Source organism: Oncorhynchus mykiss, chromosome 12 (genome assembly GCF_057628025.1).
Source record: "Oncorhynchus mykiss isolate SJ-2025 chromosome 12, ASM5762802v1, whole genome shotgun sequence".
NCBI lineage: Eukaryota > Metazoa > Chordata > Actinopteri > Salmoniformes > Salmonidae > Oncorhynchus > Oncorhynchus mykiss.
In genome coordinates, this window is record NC_143033.1 from 38,946,950 (window position 1) to 38,971,111 (window position 24,162).

Below are 24,162 nucleotides of genomic sequence, written 5' to 3' on the forward strand. Positions count from 1 at the left end.
ATGCTTGTATTAAGATTTTTATAAAGAAGTGCTTGCAGTAATAACCTGGGTAATACATGGGTCTGCAATTACTTTACCAGGAAGCAATCTTTGCAGGGTATGTTGTCATCTTTATTGCATGTGTCTTGTTCATCCAATGAACAAAACATTTTGGTCACCTACTAATTCAAGGGTTTAACTATTTTCTACATTGTCAAACTATGAAATTACACATGGTAATCATTTAGTATCCAAAAAGTGTTAAACAAATCAAAATGAGATTCTTCAAAGTATTGTCTGGAATGCTTTTCCAACAGTCTTGAAGGAGTTCCCACATGCTGAGCACTTGTTGGCTGCTTTTCCTTCACTCTGCGGTCCAACTCATCCCAAACCATGTCAATTGGGTTGAGGTCAGGTGATTGTGGAGGCCAGGTCATCTGATGCAGCACTCCATCACTCTCCTTGGTCAAATAGCCCTTACGCAGCCTGGAGGTGTGTTGGGTCATTGTTCTGTTGAAAAACAAATGATAGTCCCAGTAAGTGCAAACCAGATGGGATGGTGTGGCAATGCTGGTTAAGTGTGCCTTGAATTCTAAATAAAATCACCAACAGTGTCTCCAGCAAAGCACATCACACTTCCATGCTTCATGGTGGGAACCACACATGCGGAGATCATCACCTACTCTGCATCTCACAAAGACAAGGCATCTGGAACCAAAAATCTAAAATTTGGACTCATCAGAGCAAAGGACATATTTCCACCGGTCTAATGTCCATTGTTCATGTTACTTGGCCTAAGAAAGTCTCTTCTTATTGGTGTCCTTTAGTAGTGGTTTCTTTGCAGCAATTCAACCACGAAGGCCTGATTCATGCAGTCATTGTAAGTAAGAATTTGTTCTTAACTGACTTGCCTAGTCAAGTAAAGATTTTAAATAAAATAAAACAACTGTGAAGCAGTTATTTTGGCTACAATTGGAGGTGCAGTTAACTCTAATGAACTTATCCTCCTCAGCAGAGGTAACTCTGGGTCTTCCTTTCCTGTGGTGGTCCTCATGAGAGCCAGTTTCATCATAGCGCTTGATGGTTTTTGCGACTGCATTTGAAAGTCCTTGAAGTGTTCCAGATTGACTGACCTTCATGTCTTAAAGTAATAATGTACTGTCTTTTCTCTTTGGTTATTTGAGCTGTTCTTTCCATAATATGGACTTGATCTTTTACCAAGTAGGGCTATCTTCTGTATACCACCCATACCTTGTCACAACACAACTGATTGGCTCAAATGCATTAAGAAGGAAAGAAATTCCACAAATTAACAATGCACACCTGTTAATTGAAATGCATTCCGAGTGACTACCTCATGAAGCTGGTTGACAAAATGCCAAGTGTGCAAAAATGTCAAGCCAAAGGGTGAATACTTTGAAAAATATCAAATATTTTTATTTTTTAACACTTTTTTGGTTACTACATGATTCCATATGTTATTTCATAGTTTTTATGTCTTCACTATTATTCTACAATGTAGAAAATCGTTAATTAAAAAAATAAATAAAAAACTGGAATGAGTAGGTGTCCAAACGTTTGAATGGTAAATGAATAGGTGTCAACTTCTCTACTGAACTATGTTTTCAACATAACATTCTATTTAGAGTGTTCCTATTCTAAGATTTTTTAAAAGTAAGCTTAATCTTATTTCCACATCTACCAAGTCTAGACTTTTCACAAACTACCTCCGAAGTGGGTTGTTGCGCTAAAGTTGTAGAACTGGAGATGCAGCAGTGCAGTTGACAATGTAAACAACAGCTGCCTATATTTATGAAGCTGTCTGAATGTCTTGTTTACAGTCTCAACGCATTTTGTTTGTAGTCAAATGAAAGTCAAATGTTATGTCACATTTTTAGACTAACAAGTGAAATGCTTACTAACAGGTCCTTTTCCAACAATGCAGAGTTAAAGAAAATAAAAATAGTGACGCAAGAAATAAATAGACAGTGAATAACGAATAACAACTAGTAAAGATAACATGGCTATATACAGGGAGTACCAGCACCAAGTTGATGTTCAAGGTTACGAGGTTATTGAGGTAGCTATGTACATATAGGTAGGGGTAAAATGAGTAGGCAACAGGATAGATAATAGACTGAGCTGTAGCAGAAGCGTATACGGTGAGTGTGGCGTCAGTATGCGTGTGAGTAGAGACCAGTGTGAGTCGGTGCAAGAGAGTTAAGTAAATGCAGGTAGTCCGGGTATCTATTTAGCAGCCTGGTTTAGCAGCCTGGTTTAGCAGTCTTATTGCTTGGGGGTAGAAGCTGTTCATGGTCCTCTTGGTTCCCGACTTGGTACACTGGTACTGCTTGCCGTGCTTGGGTGGCTGCAGTCTTTGACAATGTTTTGGGGGCCTTCCTCTGTCACCGCTGGGTATAGAGGTCCTGGATGGCAGGGAGCTCGGCCCCAGTGGTGTACTGGGCTGTACTCGCCACCCTCTATTGCGTCTTGTGTTCGTTCGGGTGCCTTGCAGTTTCCGTACCAAGCGGTGATGCAGCCAGTCAAGATGCTCTCAATGGTGCAGCTGTATAACTTTTTTGAGGATCTGCTGGGAGCTGTGCTGGACTGGTGAGGCACACAGGGACAGAACCTAACAATGGGTAGTTAGTGGGGTTAATTTCAATGAATGCCAAGGCAACAAAAATGACTTATTGTGAATTTCTAAGTTATACCAGGTTATACAGCCCATTACATATTCTTTACCAACTAATGTCTCATCTTGAGGTGTGTCTGTTTTTGACTTCAGTCTTCCAAAGACCAGATAGATGTCGACTTCTCCTGCACGTAGCCCTGGGATCACAAATTACAGCACACACCACCTTAGTAACTACTACAGCAATGTCCATTAAGGAAAATACACTTTGCTTTAAGATGAAGGCATAACATGTCTTTTCTTTTATATAAAAAAGTGATCACTACAGATTTACATATCTGATCCAATCAGGTTTGTCTCATTTTGAAAAACACCCTAAACTGTTTAATATGTTTCAATTCCTACAAGTGTTATTTGACTTGCATAGGATAGATACCCTTTGAAGGTGTGAACATATGTTTGTAATACAAACTGAAGACTAATAACTTTGAATAGTTCTGCAGGTATATTTACAGATTCTCAAGCTGTTTCTTACACCTGTCCGTTTACAATGTAATAAACCACATCTCTGGAGAAATGAATTAACAATTGAGTAACTGGTAATACCTGCCAAGAATATGTCAAATGAATATTCACCTGAATGAAATAATAGTCAACATGGGCTATGCCATGCGGTTTTGGTGTATTAAGCAAATAAAACAAAATTGAACAAAAGAGTATGCATGTCTAGGCGTGCTAAGCACCTGTAGCAAACACCACAAATGGTTTCAATCAGGAATAACCACACACACCCATACAGACCAACCTGTGTTTGATTCATTCTCTTTTAAAAAGGGATGGGTAGGGAATCTATTTAGGAACGGTTCACATCAGCTAAGTTCAGTCACTTTCCCAGGCGCAGTGAGCAACATACAGCATACCAAAGTGTTAGAAGAAATGGCATTACTATTTTATGTAGTGTTGTGCCTGTCTGTCTGGACTGGGTTCTGTCAAAGTAAGTGGATTTTTTCAGTTGTAATATTCACAATATGTCGAGTGTCTGAATATGTTTTTTTGTGGATTGTTAAAGTTATTAATATCCAGGATTATCTGAGTATTTACCTCAGTTTCAGTTATGCAAGTTAGTATTTATTTAACCATTATTTTGACTGGGAGTCATGCTGAGACTAAGGTCTCTTTTACAGATGAGCCCTGTATCAAACATATACATTAATATACACTATAAACATCAATACAAGAAAAGCAAATCATTATTAAAGCAATCATTATTAAACAAATCAAATCAATAAAAAGGTCCTCAATCAGCCCTAGAGGAACCAACCCTTCCAATTTTAGAGAGCTTTGGAGATAATCCAGAAGTAAGGTGCAAAAAACCCAAACAAATCTGATTTAGCTAACTCAGTTGAGATCAAAGGGATCTCCAGAATTAGCCATTCCTGAGACCTGGTATGGTAGCTCATATGTTTTTTAAATGGCTGATAATCGAAAACAAATCACAGCAATTAAAGAAAGTGGGGATTTGAAATGTGTTTTTTTGGCATTGAATGCAGGCTGCATGTAACTGCTTTGCAAAGTTTTATGTCATTTGGAGTTCCTGTTGTGTATTCTGTTGGCTACAGGGAAAGCATACGTGTCAGAGTTTTTACTGAAAAACAGGTGGGTTCCATAAAACAAAATGTGCAACCTTTCTTCAGATTTAATGTGTGAAACTATCAAGCTGGCTCCACCAGTATTAGTCAGATGTGCTGAGTTTCTGCTGAACAACATTGCAGAAATTAGTCACTTAAATACGTGTGGAAAACACACTCACAAGGTATGCTGAATGGAACACCTACAATATTGGGAGGAGACGTAATTACTAGGTATAGTTTTCAGATCCAATTGGCATGACTGAACATGAGTAGTGTGACGTCTCATATGTTGCACAATAACCTGACCTCCCTCACTGGTTTGGCCAGTATTGAGAAATTGGGCCAAGATGACAGATGTGTCATTTCAATTAAATATATTGATGCAAAGTTGGATAGAAAGTCCATAACAGTTTTTTTTACAGGGTTTTTATACAACCGTCTAGCAGTTTCACTCGACACACCCAAAATGTGTGTTGAAACATTTCAGGTAGAAGAAGAATCTGTAAAAACAAAGAGAGGAAACAGTTTAGACTAGAAAACGTTCTCTTTCATTGTAATGATCAGATTATCAATAGTTTTTGGGAATAGTCTAAATGTTTTTTTCTTTGTCCTTTCACAGTACCAGTCAACAACACTCCTGCAATAAACCCTTCCAGCCTGGCTGCGAAACTGACCATTAATTCAGTGATACTGACATCCCCAAGTTGTTACTTCAACAGTCTGGCCAATTTGCCCTGCAATTCTACTACTACCTGTGAATTATGGCTCGTATCGGCCATAGATACAGGTACTGGAATCCTCTGCATTTGATAGGAAATATAAAACCAAATGGCATACAGGAAGAGCAATTGAACATTCTTCCGTCTTTGATTTATAAAGAAAAAGACATGCAATGTCAACATTTCAGAACGCTTTGGTGCACCAAAGTAGATACAGTATGTAGTACTTCACATACAGAACAAAGACAAAGAAAGCACAGTATTGCATTTTTGTTCTTTCTTATTCTACAACCTTGTTACATTTCAACAGGAGTCAGCAATTATGATGCCGACAAGAACAGGCCCTTCATTGACACCCTCTCTCCTTATCCAACCGCCTTCTCTTCCAACACCTCAAAGAAATACTTCCTGACCAAGTTGGGGTTTCAGAAAGACTACCCCTGCCCCATCGTCGCTGGAACAGACTACTTCAGGGTTGGCTCTGACGGTAGCTGTTCCACTCCGAACTGTAATGGAATATTGCCTGTTGGCTCCACTGCCAGGTCAGAACCCCTCCTTCACCACAATGCATTGACTTTGGATCTAAGTTGAAGTACCATTGTGTGAATTCAATGCAACCAACCTAAATTATGTTCTTCCACTATTTCAGATTTAGGTATGTTCTTATCAACCCAGAGAACAAAACAGTTGTTGCGGAGAGTTTGTGGTCCAACAACATCACTCTTTACCCTTGTAAGGACTTCTCATTTATTTTCTGAATCTACAGTATTCAGTAAATCAGAAATCTCCATGTACCTCTGCTAAACGTTAAAACAACACCGTTGTCTATTCCTCCAGTGAAAGACCTTGAAAGCATTGATAATGGCTTTGCTGGAAGGTCTGCGTCCATGATTGTCATTACAGCTATCCTGTGTTCCTTCCTGGCCTTGCTGCTGCTGCTATTGCTCATCGTGCTGATCTATGTCCTGTGAGTCATATTACCTACTGCCTTTCCCAGTTAAACTTCATAGCATAGGGTTCATAGACACAATGTTCATTTCCATTTCCATAGTTGGCTACTTAGCATGTATCTAATAGGCTACCTGACATTTGTTGATTTCTCCAACCCTCTATGTCCTCTGCAGTTGCTGTCGGAAGGAGAAACAGGAAATCCAAGTTCCAGGATCAGTGCGCATGTATGACACTCACAACTTGAAGGAGCCTTCCCCCTATGTAAACCGTGCTTATGAGGATGAGCCACAGAGACCCACAGCCACTAGCCCCATTAGGCTCAAGAGCTACACTGACTATGATTTGAAAAAACCAGCCACAGAATTGTAGTAAGTGTTTATGAGAGGAAAATGTTGCACTTAGTGGTTCATTGACACAACATCAATTTCTTACTGTCATTCATGATCAATATGTTTATGATATTAAGGCTGGGGGTTTGATAGCTATTCAGAGGTCTAATTCTGTTGCTTCGTTTAAAATAGCCGGAGTCGAGTCCTATGTTTAAAATACAATGTTAAATTCACATTATAGGCTACATTTATTTGGAGGCAATGACTTGTGTCATAAATATAATCTATTTAGACAACAAAAATATGCAATTGAGTGCACCAAGCTAATCAAAACTCAATTTTTTAACCATATATTTATAGTTTTTTTTTCTCCCTTTTTACAATAATCAAAATAGAAAGAGAAGTTCATAATACTCAATTTCTCTCATATCTCCTATATGCTGTTATCATTGCTGTGTAGTGTGTAAATGGGTCATTCTATGAAAATGAACATTAAAAAGAATTGTTTACCAAACTTTGTCAGATAATAGCTAACCCCTTAACATTTTAAATCAACATAAATGACAGCTGGGGGTGATGCCTGTGCTGAAAGGACTAGTAATAAAGGACTGCTAACCTACAAAGCATTACATGGGCTTGCTTCTACCTATCTCTCCGATCTGGTCCTGCCGTACATACCTACACGTACGCTAAGGTCACAAGACGGAGGCCTACCCTGCCGGTCATCTTTGAACGTTTGAACATCATGGCCATGTACTGTTATAATCTCCATCCGGCACAGCCAGAAGAGGACTGTCCACCCCTCAGAACCTGATTCCTCTCTAGGTTTCTTCCCAGGTTCCTGCCCTTCTAGGCAGTTTTTCCTAGCCACCATGCTTCTACATCTGCATTGTTTGGGGTTTTTGGCTGGGTTTCTGTATAGCACTTTGTGACATCTGCTGATGTAAGAAGGGCTTTGTAAATACATGTGATTGATTGACTAGTAAAGGCCTAGTGCACTACTTTTGATTAAAAAAAAACTACATGTATTCAAGCGTTTACCAGCATTGCCATTAAAGCATAATTTCCAATATATTTTTTCTTTATTATTTTCCCCTAACCCTAGCATCCCTCCCCTATTTAGAGTAAACTAATGGACAACAACACTTAGGCTTCTACTTCCAGCTTATACATACTATAAACATTTTACGGACACAGTATATTTTACAATAGTTATCTGTTGTTTGTTTTTATTCCCATCCAACATCTCCACTCAACTCCTCCCATCTACCTCTGAACACCATCCAGTTTTTATTTCTATGTGCCATATATTTTTAAACTGTGCTGTGATGTTCCACAAAAGTTCTGTACCTTTCTATTCTCATAGATCCTACATTATTGTAAATTAAAAATACACTTTTTTTGCCAAAGGTATTATTATATTATTGATAGTCAGTCTATGATTTCTTTTAGGGCTCCCGGGTGGTGCAGCAGTCTAAGGTACTGCATCTCAGTGCAAGGGGTGTCACTACAGTCCCTGGTCCTCCCATTTTTGGGGGCATCTAAAGCACATTTCTACACAATTCTTTATGACACATGGCCCTTCTAGCCATCTCTATTTAGAAATACAAAAGTAAGCAAAAATGCCCACAGACATCAAGCTAGGTAAGCGATTATTAAATATATTTAAGTGATTGATAAGACTGAACTAGATCCATGATAATTCAATAATCAATATTGTGTTGCAATAATTGAAATTACCAGTTATTCCCAGATCCCAGACGGTAGCTTTAAGCTATATGTAGCTACTATAGGTTTAAGCATCAATTCAAGATGGAACTTTGAATCATTCACTGAATATACTGCAAAATTGCACTTGGGACAAGTTCTTGCAGCGGGTGGGAGTCAGACAGAAAGCCAGCGGGAGCAGGCAGGAGCAGGATGAAGAAATCGGTCCCACACAGACCTCTACTGTGCACCATGACAGTGAAGCCTGTAATGTTAGAGCTGTTTATTACTGTGTCAGTGTGAAAAGTAGGGAATTAGCTAGGCAAACTAACAGATCAGTAAAATGACATTGCCATACTGACTAATAAAACTCCCATTGCAATGAAAAAAATATCAATCTTCAATCGTTTGGCCGATTGTTTCATCGTTTGATTCAGGTCAAATTTGAATGAGGCAAAAATAATAGCTAATGTAAGCCAACTTTTGACCAGCTCTCTCTCTAACGGTACATCGACTGGTGAACGCTTGCCAAGTTCATTAACTTCTGAAACGGGACAAAACAAAGGCTACAAAACATTTCCATACAAACAACTGCTGTTAGATAGTAATAATAGCCACCTCATATCGCTGTCTGACTGATAAATAGAGGCTAGAGCTGACCTGGCTGTGGTTGCTACTCACTAGCGTAGCATATTCATTCACCTCAGTCGAGAGGGGATGGAACATTAGCTAACGTTACATGTCAGTTACAATACTAGCGCAGCACTGCGAATAAACACTAGTTTAGTTTTTCCTGTTAAGTTAAACAACAGTTACCTTGCCAGCTACATTAGTCATCTAAAGAGTAGCCAGTTTCTGTTCTGCTACCTTTTACAACTCAGTGAAAGAGCGCAAAAGTTACACACTGAACCATGCTCAACTTTGCCTTCACACAGCCTGTCAGACCGCTCTGTGGTGTCTGCACAGTCCAAAATCCAGTGGGTAAACACTCCAAAAAGCCTACCCGATTGCTCGGAGGCGTCCGCAGGGTCCTAAAGCACACGTGTTTTGTATCACATTCCAATGTTAAATATGTCCCCCCTGTCCTCAGGGAAGGTTGTGCCCCTGCTTGATATACTATACAGCACAAAGCTGTTATCAAGGCAAAGGGTGGCTACTTTGAAGAACCTAAATATATTTTGATTTGTTTAACACTTTTTTGCTTACTGCATGATTCGATATGTGACATTTCATAGTTTTGATGTCTTCACTAATATTCTACAATGTAGAAAATAGTAAAACATAAAGAAAAACCCTTGAATGAGTAGGGGTGTCCAAACTTTTGACTGGTACTGTATGTTTTAGAGTTTCTTGAAATGCAACGTATTTCTATGTGGAAACTGAAATGGTCTATTCATTCCTTTTCCCTTTTAGTAGACGCTCTTATCCAGAACAACTTACAGTAGTGAGTGCATAGCCGTGGGAAGTAGTTTGGAGGTGGGGCTGCGATTTGCTGTTGGAAAATGTGCGCACTGAAGACATCTGTCATCTGCTAATACAGGACTAGTAAAGGCCCAGTGCACTACTTTTGTGAATAAAATATATATATTTTATGTAACTTTGTGACATCTGCTGCTGTAAAAAGGGCTTTATAAATACATTTGATTGATTGATATGTATAATATAGTAATGTACATTTACATTTAGTGTTTTTTTTTAATACTGAACTATCACATTTACATTATTATTCAGACCCTTTACTCAGTACTTTGTTGAAGCACCTTTGGCAGTGATTACAGCCTCGAGTCTTCTTGGGTATGACGCTACAAGCATGGCACACATGTATATGGGGAGTTTCTCCCATTCCTCTCTGCAGATTCTCTCAAGCTCTGTCAGGTTGGATGGGGAGCGAAGCTGCACAGTTATTTTCAGGTCTCTCCAGAGATGTTTGGTTGGGTTCAAGTCTGGACTTTGGCTGGGCCACTCAAGAACATTCAGAGACTTGTCCCGAAGCCACTCCTGCGGAGTCTTGGCTATGTGCTTAGGGTCATTGTCCTGTTGGAAGGTGAACCTTCGCCCCAGTCTGAGGTCCTGAGTGCTCTGGAGCAGGTTTTCATCAAGGATCTATGTACTTTGCTCTGTTCATCTTTGCCTCAATCGTGACTAGTCTCCCAGTCCCTGTCGCTGAAAAACATCACGTCAGCATGATGCTGCCACCACCATGCTTCAATTGAAGAGTGGCTTCCGTCTGGCCACTCTACCATAAATGCCTGATTGTTGGAGTGCTGCAGAGATGGTTGTCCTTCTGGAAGGTTCTCACATCTCCACAGAGGAACTCAAGAGCTCTGTCAAATCAAATCAAATGTTATTGGTCACATACACATGGTTAGCAGATGTTAATGCGAGTGTAGCGAAATGCTTGTGCTTCTAGTTCCGACCGTGCAGTAATATCTCACAAGTAATATAACAATTTCACAACAACTACCTTATACACACAAGTGTAAAGGAATGATGCAGTAGATGGTATAGAGTACAGTATATACATATGAGATGAGTAATGTAGGGTATGTAAACATTATAAAAAGTGGCATTGTTTAAAGTGACTAGTGATACATTTATTACATCAAATTTGTTATTATTAAAGTGGCTAGAGATTGAGTCAGTGTGTTGGCAGCAGCCACTCAATGTTAGTGATGGCTGTTTAACAGTCTGATGGCCTTGAGATAGAAGCTGCTTTTCAGTCTCTCGGTCCCAGCTTTGACTGTACTGACCTCGCCTTCTGGATGATAGCGGGGTGAACAGGCAGTGGCTCGGGTGGTTGTTGTCCTTGATGATATTTTTGGCCTTCCTGTGACATCGGGTGGTGTAGTTGTCCTGGAGGGCTGGTAGTTTTCCCCCGGTGTTGCGTTGTGCAGACCTCACTACCCTCTGGAGAGCCTTGCGGTTGTGGGTGGAGCAGTTGCTGTACCAGGCGGTGATACAAGCCCGACAGGATGCTCTCGATTGTGCATCTGTAAAATTTTGTGAATGTTTTTGGTGACTAGCCAAATTTCTTCGGCCTCCTGAGGTTGAATCAATCAATCAATCAATCAAATTTATTTTATATAGCCCTTCGTACATCAGCTGATATCTCAAAGTGCTGTACAGAAACTTGAAGAGGCGCTGTTGTGCCTTCTTCACCACGTTGTCTGTGTGGGTGGACCATTTCAATTTGTCCATGATGTGTACGCCAAGGAACTTAAAACTTTCCACCTTCTCCACTACTGTCCCATCGATGTGGATATGGGGGTGCTCTCTCTGCTGTTTCCTGAAGTCCACAATCATCTCCTTTGTTTTGTTGACATTGACTGTGAAGTTATTTTCCTGACACCACACTCCGAGGGCCCTCACCTCCTCCCTGTAGTCCATCTCGTCCTTGTTGGTAATCAAGCCTACCACTGTTGTGTCGTCTGCAAACTTGATGATTGAGTTGGAGGCATGCATGGCCACGCAGTCATGGGTGTTCAGGGAGTACAGGAGAGGGCTGAGAACGCACCCTTGTGGGGCCCCAGTGTGGAGGATCAGCGGGGTGGAGATGTTGTTTCCTACCCTCACCACCCGAGTGACCATTGAGTTCTCGGTCACCTCCCTGACCAAGGCCATTCTCCCATTTAAGAATGATGGAGGCCACTGTGTACTTGGGGACCTTCAATGCTGCAGACAGTTCTTGGTACCCTTCCCCAGATCTGTGCCTCCACACAATCCTGTCTCGGTGCTTTACAGACAATTCCTTTGACCTCATGGCTTGGTTTTCCTCTGACATTCACTGTCAACAGTGGGACCTTATAATGACAGGCGTGTGTCTTTCCAAATCATGTCCAATCAATAGAATTTACCACAGGTGGACTCCAATCAAGTTGTAGGAACATCTCAAGGATGATCAATTGGAACAGGATGCACCTGAGCTCAATGTCGAGTCGCACAGCAAAGGGTCTGAATACTTACGTAAATAAGACATTTCTGTTTTTTATTCTTTATAAATTGGCAAAAAAATCTAAAAACTTATTTTCACTTTGTCATTATGGGGCATTGTGTGTAGATTGGAGTTTTTTAAATTGTATTTAGTCAATTTTAGAACAAGGCTGTAACTAAACAAAATGTGGAAAAAGTACATTCCTGAATACATTCCGAAGACTCTGTATATATATTTTAGTTTTTTAAGTTGATTTTTCAAAGGGACCTGCAGCACCCCTACTTCCCGCGGCTATTCACGGGGGACACAAGTGTATTACCTGGATCCTAGATGATTGTTAAAATGGACTGTCTCAATATGAACACAAAAATATTTGCGATGTCTTGGACATACAGTTGAAGTCGGATATTTATATACACTTAGGTTGGAGTCATTGAAACTCATTTTTCATCCACTCCACAAATTTCTTGTTAACAAACTATAGTTTTGGCAAGTCGGTTAGGACATCTACTTTGTGCATGACACAAGTCATTTTTCCAACAATTGTTAACAGACAGATTATTTCATTTATAATTCACCGTATCACAATTCCAGTGGGTCAGAAGTTTACATACACTAAATTGACTGTGCCTTTAAACATTGTGAATCTAATGTTATATTTCGAAATGCAACCCTGGAATGCAGACTCAGAAAGTTAGTGCCAATGTGTGTGTGTTCAGATTTCACTTTCACCTGCTACTCTTTTTGTTTACTTTGCGACAAGATATTGTACCAAGTCATTTTATTCAACATTTGGTAAGTTGCTGAAATCAATTAGTGTAACACAAGGATCTTGTCTTATATATTGTTTATTACCATTCTGCGACGACAAACTTTTGACAGATAAATTAGCAGTATTTAAACATGAAAAACCACTTACTAATACTACTTTACAATATGCGTACACTTCCCAGTTGCCGAAATTTGAATGGTTCGTCTAATTTCAGTTTGTGATAAAACGAGCAATGTATAGTGTGCAGAATCATTGTTCCATCTAAAGCAGTGAGAAATATATGATCAATAACCAAAATATCCAATTTTCAGCACTTTGAAACTGGTGTACAAAACCGAAAGTAAAAGCTACAATTTTATTTAAGGGGAGAAAATAAATGGTGCAAATAGAACAGGTCTACCGCTTCTCAGATTTACACTCACATTTGTAGATGAATTTGTTCGGGTCGCCCAAAAAACTGAGAGGGGTGCAATTGCGGTCCTCATTTCGGGCCGTTCCAGTATGTGGGCATTTCTGTATCTGCCCTTACGAAAAAATACTGCAGTCAGAGTGCAGTATAGCTGCAAATACTGCATCCAAACACCACAGTCGTTACTGCAGTTTCAAACTTTATATATTTTTTGTAAGGGTGCAGGAACCCCTCTTCATATTCTATCTGTTGGTCAATTTTTATTAAACTATGTCTCCGGTACATAGGTGGGAGTCGGAGGCGCGTACACGAGGTGGCGGTAATGCACCACAACGTTGGATGCCAACCGCGATAAACCCCACAGAAAAAAATAAGAGGCGGGGACAATAACCGTAACCAGTAATGCACTATTCGTAATTTTCTTGCTTCTGTTGGCCATCAAATAGGATACTATTTGATACAATACATATTGTAACGATCCTGTAAACACACCGAAACTCGCACGTTGTTTGTTGACTAGCGAAAACAGTCTTGGACACTGATTTCCCATCGAATAATCGAGTAGATTTTTGGGGGGATGAACAGAGTGCACACCAGCACTGACAAACCGCACACAACGCTTTCCCAAAAACTATCAGAATGCTTCCCGCATCCTCACATACAGCAACTCATTTGTATAACATGAGTTAGGCTGAGAGACTTTCGAATGGGTAAAACATTACAATATGTTGAAATGACGATATCATGACGATATCATGACGATATGACGATATCACTGGAGTCATTGCAAATCAATTTGTGCCGCTTGTATAGCTGTCAAACCAATTTTTATAAATAGCCCATAACTTCAGTTTGTTGTTGTAGCCTTGTGCAATTATTAATGGACATGTTTAGTTAATTAAATTGGAAGTTATCAAAGCTCTATGGCAATTGCCGATCAGTTGTTAGAATGCATTAGATTGACGCAACAATAGTCAGATTAAGCTACAGGTATAAAAAAATATATATAAAAAAATTATTGTCAACAACATTGGCTGTTGTTCGCAAGCATATTTGGTTTATTCATATTTAATTCAGTGATTGAAATTATGACCCCCATCCTCAGTAGCCAATCCAGCAGGCTATTGGAAAACACAAGCATTTATTACCTCGAAATCGCCTCGCTATTCATGTTGAATAAATTCGTCTGTTAATTTGAACTAATTAAGCTGCTAAATCGTTCAGTTTACATCTTGCCTACATCTTGCCTAGGCTACTGTGGACTATCTGAAATGAGATGTAGGCCTATCAGGGGCTATAGGCTACCTGCCTTTATATAAGCAAACCATGGCAAAATGTACAATCCTAAACCCAGATTTTAAAAAAAAATATCTATATATATATATATATATATATATATATATATATATATATATATATATATATATATATATATATGCAGTGCGACACAAACAACAACACAGAGTTACACATGGAATAAACAAACTACGTAATACATTAGAAACATTTGAAAAAGTCTATATACAGTGTGTGCAAATGGCGTGAGGAGGTAAGGCAATAAATAGGCCATAGGCCAAATGACAAGTTGATCTGGCAAATGGGCCATTTGTTTATTATTTAAAATGTTATTTCACCTTTATTTAACAAGTTCTCATTTGCAACTGCGACCTGGCCAAGATAAAGCAAAGCAGTGTGACACAGACAACAACACATGGAGTAATCAATAAACATGCCAATAACACAATAAACAAATCAATGACACAGTAGAAAAAATAAAGTCTATATACAGTGTGTGCAAAAGGCATGAGGAGGTAGGCAATAAATAGGCCATAGGAGCGAATAGTTACAATTTAGCAGATTAACACTGGAGTGATAAATGAGCAGATGATGATGTGCAAGTAGAGATACTGGGGTGCACAAGAGCAGAAAAGTAAATAAAATAAAAACAGTATGGGGATGAGGTAGATAGATTGGGTTGGCTATTTACAGATGGACTATGTACAGCTGCAGCGATCACTTAGCTGCTCAGATAGTTGATGTTTAAAGTTGGTGAGGGAAATAAAAGTCTCCAACTTCAGCTATTTTTGCAATTCGTTCCAGTCACTGGCAGCAGAGAACTGGAAGGAAAGGCGGCCAAATTAGGAGTTGGCTTTGGAGATGATCAGTGAGATATACCTGCTGGAACGTGTGCTACGGGTGGGTGATGTTATTGTGACAAGTGAACTGAGATAAAGCGGAGCTTTACCTAACATAGACTTATAGATGACCTGGAGCCAGTGGGTCTGGCGACGAATATGTAGCGAGGGCCAGCCGACTAGAGCATACAGGTCGCAGTGGTGGGTGGTATAAGGTGATTTGGTAACAAAACGGATGGCACTGTGATAGACTGCATCCAGTTTGCTGAGTAGAGTGTTGGAAGCTATTTTGTAGATGACATCGCCAAAGTCAAGGATCGGTAGGATAATCAGTTTTACTAGGGTAAGTTTGGCGGCGTGAATGAAGGAGGCTTTGTTGCGAAATAGAAAGCCGATTCTAGATTTTTGATTGGAGATGTTTAATATGAGTCTGGAAGGAGAGTTTACAGTCTAGCCAGACACCTAGGTATTTATAGTTGTCCACATATTCTAGGTCGGAACCGTCCAGGGTGGTGATGCTAGCCGGGCAGGCTGGTGCGGGCAGCGAACTGTTGAAAACCGTTTGTAATGTTTTGTAGTCTGGCACATAATAACAGCACAATTACCAGAAAATAGTCTAACATTTGTTTTTTTAATGTTTATCCAAGTGTTTCTTGCTTAGAGATTTCGAGATCCTCTGACCAGTTTTCATCACTCAAACTCTCCTGTCAGATTTATCTACAGTTATGCACATGCGCAAAGGGGATTTATTTACAATTATAAACCTGGTTCGAGCACTTAATGCTGATTGGATGAACGCCTTGGTATATCAGACCATATACCATGGGTATGACAAAAAAATATTTTTTATTGTTCTAATTACGTTGGTAACCAGTTTATAATAGTAATAAGGCACCCCAGGGTTTGTGGTATATGGTCAATATACCACGGGCTAACGGCTGTATCCAGGCACTCTGCGCTGCATCACGCTTAAGAACAGCCCTTAGCCGTGGTATACAGTGCATTCGGAAAGTATTCAGGCACCTTGACGTTTTCCCCATTTTGTTACGTTACAGCCTTATTCTAAAATTGATTAAATTGTGACTCCTTGCGGTGGGCTGGGCACCTGCAGGCTGAACGTTTTTTCCTCAGGTGAACGGTGTTTCCTCCAACACATTGGTGCAGCTGGCTTACGGGTTAATCGTGCGGGTGTTAATTAAGAAGCGAGGTTTGGTGGGTCATGTTTTGGAGTATGCCTGACTTGAACTTCGCCTCTTCCGAGCCCATTGGGGAGTTGCGGCGATGAGACAAGATCACAAAATTGGGGAGAAAAAGTGGGTACAAAAATAAATAAACGGAAATATCACATTTACATAAGTATTCAGACCCTTTACCCAGTACTTTGTTGAAGCACCTTTGGCAGCGATTACAGCCTTGAGTCTTCTTGGGTATGATGTATATCTGTCTAAAAACATAATCTCGAAAAATACCTAATTCTGAGAGCAATTTGATGTCGATGCAACATTCAAAGTTCTATTATGTGCTTCATTTAGTCAAATTTCTCATAAAAACATAATGTCTGTCAGTTTTATTTTGTTAGGGGTAATAAGTCTTACTGCCAGTGACGGATAAGGAAGAAGAAGTGTGGAGAACACAAAATGGCAAGTAGGGCTCCTCCCTCCCTCGGTAAGTTCTGTGGCAATGTTCAGGATGTACAGTACCCTGTAAAAGAAAAACTCATTCCCATTTGAGGAGTGCCTCAGGAATATACTGAGCTCTTCCTTTGACAGGGGAGACCCACCATCGGTCAGAGATGAAGATTGTGCTAATTGGGGGAAGACAGATGTGGGATATAGAAGCCAGCGGGAAGAGTTCAATAGGAAACACCATCCTGGGCAGAGACATTTTTGAGACAGGAAGAAGAACTGCCCAATGTGTGAGTGGACAACGGTATGTGTATGGGAGGCAGATCACTTTGATTGACACCCCAGGCTGGTGGTGGGGTTATCCTGTAGATAATACTCCCAAATTGGATCAATTGGAAATCATGAGAAGTGTATATCTATGTCATCCTGGACCCCAAGCCTTTCTCTTGGTCATTCCCGTGGACACCGTTTTCCCCAACATATTCAAAAGATCGTTACAGGAACACCTGGAGCTATTCAATGATAGAGTCTGGAGACACACTATTGTGCTGTTTAGTACAATCACTCCCCCCAATGACAGAAGTTTACAGAAACACATAAGCGATTGGCCGGATCTTCAATGGCTTATTAAGAAGTGTGGGAACAGGTATCATGTTTTGAATGTCAATAACAGGGGTGATGACACCCAGGTCACAGAGCTGCTGGAGAAGATAGAAGAAATGGTGGCAGGAAACGATGGCAATCATTATGAGACAAACCAAGCTCTGTCTGAAGAGCTGGAAGAGAAGAGATTAGCAGTGATTGAAGTAGCCAAACGGATGATGGCTAAGGTACAGAGACAAAGGACCAGACTCAGAGCGCTGATCAAAGGTGAGCTTAAATGTGTGTGTGAAATACTAAGGACAATATTGAATGAAACCTGACAGCATTATACATATAGTTTCTTCTTGAGTACCAGAAAAATTGCATAACACAGGAGCAACCACCGCTTCTCTTACATCAGAGCATTTGATCTGCATCCTCCCTGTAGATTTCTGATTTATTTTCAATTTTTAAGGAGAGGCAACTAGCCCAACATACCTCAGGCTTGTGATTGTTGGGGCACAATGGGCTGCCAGGAGCTCAGCAGGAAACACCATTCTGGGGGAAGGTGTGTTTGATGTTGCTGATAATACAAGAAGAACAGTGCACTGTGTGACAAGACATGGTGAAGTAGCAGGGAGGCAGCTTACGGTGGTTGACACACCAGGCTGGCACTACAATAGTTCTCTACAGAACACCTCCAAGATGGATAGATTTGAGATAGTGCACAGTGTGTTTCAATGTCCTCCAGGACCCCATGCGGTCCTTCTGGTGGTTCCCTTTGCAACAGCATTCAACAAATCATATGAGAGAGCTGTTGAGGAGCACATGGGTCTCCTCACAGATGCAGTCTGGAAGCACACGATTGTGCTCTTCACACGAGGAGACTGGCTGGGAGACACAACTGTTGAGCAGCGCATTGCGAGTGAAGGGAAGGGTCTTCAGTGGCTCATTGAGAAATGTGGTAACAGATACCATGTTTTTGACAACAAGAATCGAAGTGATGCAACACAGGTAATCGAGCTGCTGGAGAAAGTAGAGGAGATGGTGGCAGAAAACAGAGGTTGTCCTTATGAAATTGACACAGATGTTTCAGCAGACTTGGAACAGAAAAAGAGGGCTGGAAAAGAAAGAGCTCAAAAGATCACAATGAAGGTGCAGAGACAAATGACGACACTCAGAGAACTGTTTAAAGGTGAGTTTATTTGAATTCTAAGCATTAAACGAACAGATTATGTCTACTTTCACCACTTCTACATTGTTGTTTCTGTTTCCTCTGTGGACAAACATTTGTGCATATCTCCTAGGTAAAAAAAAGGCATTTGTTATTGATTTAGTTTGGAATTAGTCTTTGTAAACACCCTTGAGTTGAGGAAATAGAAGAAAAGTTCGTTTTTTTTGTAACAAGAGCATGCAAAAATTGTAGATTTTTATTTTTAAGGGGAGGAACAAATATTCTCTGAGGATGAGTTGAGAATTGTACTTGTTGGGAGAAGAGAGGCTGGGAAGAGTGTGGCAGGAAACACAATACTGGTTGGAGAGTTGTTTCCGACAGCTATGACCAAGGTATGGAAACTTGAATTCACCCTGCTCTATATCCCTTCAGATACTGTATGAGTGCAACATACTTTGAGATTTTGGGTCCTCCTGTCCTGTAACTGTAACTATCGTTTAAAGTGTCTCTATCATTAAAGTGGAAATTAAAGCCCAGGAAATGTTTCTTTAATACTAAGGAGTTTGTTGAAATTAAAAACATAAAGTGATGTTTGTTTATGACATTCCCCTGTTGGTAACTCCTAAATACAGGTAAAGTGATTTTCTGCTTAATTATTCTGCTTATAAATGTTTTTGTTGTTGATATATTTAGGAATTCAGAATTCAAAACAGAACTACGCGGTGTGTAATGCATCAAAAGAGAGTTGCTGGGATGAAGCTCAAAGTTGTAGATACACCAGGCTGGTGGAAGAGAACACCACAGGATGCACGAGATAAGGTTCAAGATGAAGTGGTGCGCAGTGTGTCTCTCTGTCCACCTGGCCCCCATGCTTTTCTTCTGGTCATTCCCATTTCTGCACCATTTTCAGAGGGAGACCTCAAAGCAGTAGAGGAGCACCTTGGGCTATTAACTGAGAAAGTCTGGAGACACACAATGGTGCTGTTCACCTGGGGAGATTGGCTAGGAGACAGAGCCATTGAGGAATATATTGAGAGAGAAGGAGAGGCACTCCAACAACTTGTTGAAAAATGTGGGAACAGGTATCATGTAATGAACTGCTATGGCTGGGATGATGGCTCTCAGGTCACAACACTGTTGAGGAAGGTAAAGGAGATGGTTGTACGTAACAAAGGGCACAATTTCACTATTGAACAGAAGAGTAGGCAGAAGCCAATGCTTCACTGGTTAGCAGGAAAGGGCATGATGACCGAAGAGGAATGGAACAGGAGAGAAGAGGAACTCATAGAGCGGATGTTGAAGGCAGTGGTGGTAGAACCAGAGGAATCGAAACTGCCATTTGTACGGGGGAAGGAAAGCATTGATTTCTTCATCCCTAGCAGTACGTTTGACATTACGTTTTCCAAATCTGTTTTTTAAATTTTTTTTTATCTTAGAAATGTTTCTTAGAATCCTTAACATTTAGTGTTGGGTATTCCAGTCAAAGGGATCTTCTAACAGTGTTTGTTGCCCTGGTTTTCAGTGAGCTGTGAGACTCCCTCTGAAGTTGGGAGTTCCTACATAAATTATGGAGCACATGCCAAGGTGTCTGAATGGAGAGTGAAGTATGCTGGGAGATCTGCTGCATCCTCTGGGCACGGCACTATGAGTTCAGCAGTCAGTTACATGGGCGAATCTCTGGACCGATGGGAGAATCTAGTCAAGGAGAGTCTGGGGGACGGCAAGATAAGGGCAAGGATGTTGGATAGTCCTGCAAAGTCAGAGGCCCACACTTATGGGGTGAAAACCAAACGTAGGAATTCACATTGAGCATAGTTCAAAATGACAATACTAAGAGTAAGAAAGTAATACCTACTTTTGAGAAAATACATAACACATGTACTGTTCTTGGAGCAAGCTCTTGCCTTGGCTTGACACATCTGGGGCATAATATCAGGACCTCATCTGAGAATTGCCATAAGCAAAAGTTCTTGCAGGATATTTCAGCTTTGTCATGGGAGTTTCTTGATGTTCTTCTTTTTAGTTGAAGATGGTGGCAGATTACTTGTATCTTTCCATTAATTTGTTTACATATACCCTGAGTGTACAAAACATTAGGAACACCTGCTCTTGGTTTCACCAGGTGAATCCAGGGGAAAGCTGTGATCCCTTACTGATATCAGTAGGAGACAGGTAAAGAAGAATTTTTTAAGCCATTTGAAGCATGGATTGTATATGTGTGCCATTCAGAATGGGCAAGACAAAAGATTTAAGTGCCTTTGAACGGGCATGGTAGTAGGTGCCAGGCACACCGGTTTATGTCAAATACTGCAACACTGCTGGGTTTTTCATGCTTAAGAGCTTCCCATGTGTATCAAGAATGGTCCACCACCCAAAGAACATCCATCCAACTTGACACAACTGTGGGAAGCATTGGAGTCAACATGGGCCAGCATCCCCGTGGAACACTTTCGACACCTTGAAGAGTCCATGCCACAACGAATTGAGGCTGTTCTGAGGGCAAAAGAGGGTGCAACTCAATATTAGGAAGGTGTTCCTAATGTTTGCTATACTCAGTGTACATTATCAAGTCAAACCAATTAACAAATGATATGTTGAACAGATATGTATGTGACTACTATATACTACTATTCTACTATTATGACTCTTTCAACATGCCACTGAAAAGATTGAGAGCTGCAATTATTTGTGTTCCTAATGTTTTGTACACTCAGTGTATGTTGACAGAGATGGGCAGTATTTCTGTTACATGTCTTTGAAATATGTATTTCCATTAACTTTGTGTATTCCATCATTTATATTTCACTGGCCTGAACAAGAATTAGATTAGTTTTGTAACAATGAACTTTAGAGATCTGTATTTTTGTATTTTCAAAATATAAAATGCTTCTCTATTAAAAAATGTTTTATCCACAACTTTGTGGCCCTAAATGTAAATGAGCACTTGCAAAGCACACATGGTATTATTTTAATGAGCTCCGTACCTAAACAAGCAAGAGGCTTGACTCCACCCTAAAATCTGGTTGTGCAAAATTACAGCGTTAATCAGTGGAAGTGGGGATTTTTTTGCATGGAGGTCTATGAGAGAGTCGAATTTGGTCAAAATAAAATATAATTGCTAATTTGCTATGTGAGGCTTATTTGATCGAATATGCGTTTTTTTATGTGTAGGTTCTAAAAAATGTACTCATAAACAGTCAGGTTCACAATTATTGGCACCCTTGATAAAGATGAGCAAAAAATACTGTATGAACTAAATAATACAAATACTGAAGCAAAAACAAAAATTATATATATTATTTGAAAGTAATACAATTGCTCAGAGAAAAATATTTTGTAATATAGTAATAAAAAGATCTAAAAAAGATGACCCCTGTTTTCAATTATTTCAGTACCGCACCTTGCGAGGATAATGGCACTGAGCATTTTTATCAAACGTTTTCTGAAATTGGAGAACACATTGGGAGGGATCTTAGACTATTCCTTCATAGAGAATCTTTCTAGATCCTTGATATCCATCATATGGTATAATGAACTTCCCACTGGGGGCTGTGTGTTTGTTTGAGTGAGAAAGGCCTAGCAGAACCAAACAGTAAAACATAACATCCCCTTTATTATCAATGCATCATGCAGTTTTTCATGCAGACAACATCAAAAGAGCCATTCTAGATTCTGAAGTCAGGAAACTTCGAGTTAGGTGGTATCCAGACTAGAGGAAACCAGGTTTGGCTAAAATGTCCTGGTACTTGGTAAAGTTCATGATGCTGCTGACCTTAACATGGGTCCCAGGATCAGTGGAGGCAAAATAGCCCCATAACATAAAAGATCCATATGTTTCAGTTTTTCGAAGCCAAACATACCACTGGTGTGTGTGGCTAATGAGCTTTATTTTCATGTCATCTGACCATAGCACCAGTTTCAAACCAAGTGCCAATGCTGTTTAGCATTCCAGGCTATGGTCAGATGATACGAAAATAGAGCTCTTTGACCACACACACACTAGTGGTGTGTTTGGCATCGAAAAAACGTAAGTAAAATCTTTGTTAAAATACAAATTGTTTGGGGCAGAGCTCATTAGAATAGTTCTCAGTTTGCACATTTACATTTAGGTAATTTAGCAGACACTCTTATTAAGAGCAACTGAGGTTGATAAACAACCACATAAAACAGTCATAACAAGTCAAACGGTTATGTAACCTTTACTGAGAATGTAGTTGTAGTTTGGGGGCTACTTGCAGTGGTAGTTTTGGTGTTTTACTTGGCAAAAGTATCTTTGCCCATCTCTGTATATTTATTGTTGTTTTTTATGTCCCTTTTGTATGGTGTTTTGGACCAAATGACTAACTTTTTGGGGATAATAAAGTTAAAGATATGCTTTGGAACTTTGGAGACTACTAAGTATTTTTTAAACCTCTCGCTTTGGGCTAGAGGTGTCAATCTGTAGTTCATACATGCATCATCTATGAGTGGAAGGACTGTCTTACCTCCATTTAAAAGTAGTCAATTCCTTCTACTTCTATGAGTTGGTTAACACACTGAAAGGGTGTACACTACTACCGGGAGTGTGTTGTCTGAACAGACAAAAAGCCAAGGTTGGTGATTTACTGCCATCTGCAGTTATGGAATCCCTTTCTCTCCCGTGTAGAGTGGACACCACCAGAGGGAACTGTGGCCTTTCCTCAATTTAATTTTATCAACTCCTCGCATCATCTCCTCCCATCCTTTCCTCTCCTCAGTGAGGAAGCGAGGAAAGGAAACGTGGAAACAAAGGCGCTTGTAAGAAATGAGACTCCTTCTCCATTAGCAAATTATGTTTATCGGGGTGGAATCCAAAAATACATGTGTAAAGTGGTAAAAAGAAGTGCAGTTAGTAGTGCTATACATTTTTATAGATAAATGGATAATTAGCGGATCATTTTAAAATGTGTGGAAGCATGCTTTTCTCCTCTGAGAAATATCAGCCATTTGCAGGAGGTGTGGCTGATTTCAAAAGTCTTCCACAGTAGGATACACCTGAGCATCCTCCACCAGAGGAGGCAATTGAAGAGAGTAGGAAAATCCTTCATTCACCTAATAACGAATTGACACTCTCCTACATTTGTCAACCACTTTTCAGTTTCAGGGTCACTGAAGATTTTATCCAATTGAGAAAAGGCCTATGGGTCTATCCTCCCTATCAGTAAGCTTAAGCCCTTCCCCATCCACTATCCTACCTATTATGATTAAGGACATTGACGGCCGGAACGTCATGTTTTTAGTAGTTGTAGAAATAAAATAGCAAGTTTCTAATAGTGAGCAAGCACTGCGCCTGTTCGTGCTAAAGGTGATAACCCTTTCTGCTTTACTTCTGTACCTAGTCCCATACTGTTTTAATTTAATCTACCAGATGCCTTTTAGGATGATTTTTTATTTACGAATATTGATACATTTGAAGGATTGATTGATTAAGTGTCGAAAGTAAACAAAATATCCCAAAACTGCCTTCATAAATCAACTACAGCCAAGGTAGAAGGAAAATTGTGTTAGTTTGTATTCTGAGTAAACTATCTCTTTAAAGAAGATGCAGTGTGAGTTTGAAACAAT

The 24,162-nt window shown here is 40.0% G+C and overlaps 2 protein-coding genes and 1 long non-coding RNA gene across 6 annotated transcripts; 2 read left to right on the forward strand and 1 right to left on the reverse strand.

Annotated features, from left to right (window-relative positions):
* Positions 1-89: 89 nt before the first annotated feature.
* Positions 90-13,393, reverse strand: LOC118937669 (uncharacterized). 3 transcript variants are annotated; one of them, XR_016485056.1, is made up of 4 exons: positions 6,047-6,110; positions 4,666-4,745; positions 2,725-2,811; positions 90-2,611 (listed from the first exon to the last, which is right to left on the reverse strand). It is a non-coding gene; the product is annotated as an uncharacterized LOC118937669 (long non-coding RNA). The 3 variants fall into 3 exon arrangements; XR_016485057.1 differs by lacking the exons at positions 4,666-4,745; positions 6,047-6,110 and adding an exon at positions 13,077-13,393; XR_005034971.2 differs by lacking the exon at positions 4,666-4,745 and having other exon boundaries at positions 6,047-6,107.
* upk3b (uroplakin 3b) lies at positions 3,374-7,316 on the forward strand. Its single transcript, XM_021623694.3, has 6 exons — positions 3,374-3,608; positions 4,865-5,032; positions 5,275-5,506; positions 5,614-5,696; positions 5,802-5,931; positions 6,089-7,316. Exons 1-6 carry the CDS (start codon positions 3,551-3,553, stop codon positions 6,282-6,284), a joined length of 867 nt encoding a protein of 288 aa, XP_021479369.1. The 5' UTR covers positions 3,374-3,550; the 3' UTR covers positions 6,285-7,316.
* LOC110537563 (GTPase IMAP family member 8) lies at positions 12,555-22,961 on the forward strand. Of its 2 annotated transcripts, XM_036937515.2 has the most exons (7): positions 12,555-12,677; positions 16,764-16,863; positions 16,968-17,693; positions 17,881-18,600; positions 18,847-18,971; positions 19,273-19,960; positions 20,102-22,961. In XM_036937515.2, the coding sequence occupies exons 2-7, from the start codon at positions 16,836-16,838 to the stop codon at positions 20,386-20,388; spliced, it is 2,574 nt and encodes an 857-aa protein (XP_036793410.2). In that variant the 5' UTR covers positions 12,555-12,677; positions 16,764-16,835; the 3' UTR covers positions 20,389-22,961. The 2 variants fall into 2 exon arrangements, with proteins under 2 accessions (XP_036793410.2, XP_036793411.2); XM_036937516.2 differs by lacking the exon at positions 12,555-12,677 and having other exon boundaries at positions 16,712-16,863.
* The last annotated feature ends 1,201 nt before the right edge of the window (positions 22,962-24,162 follow it).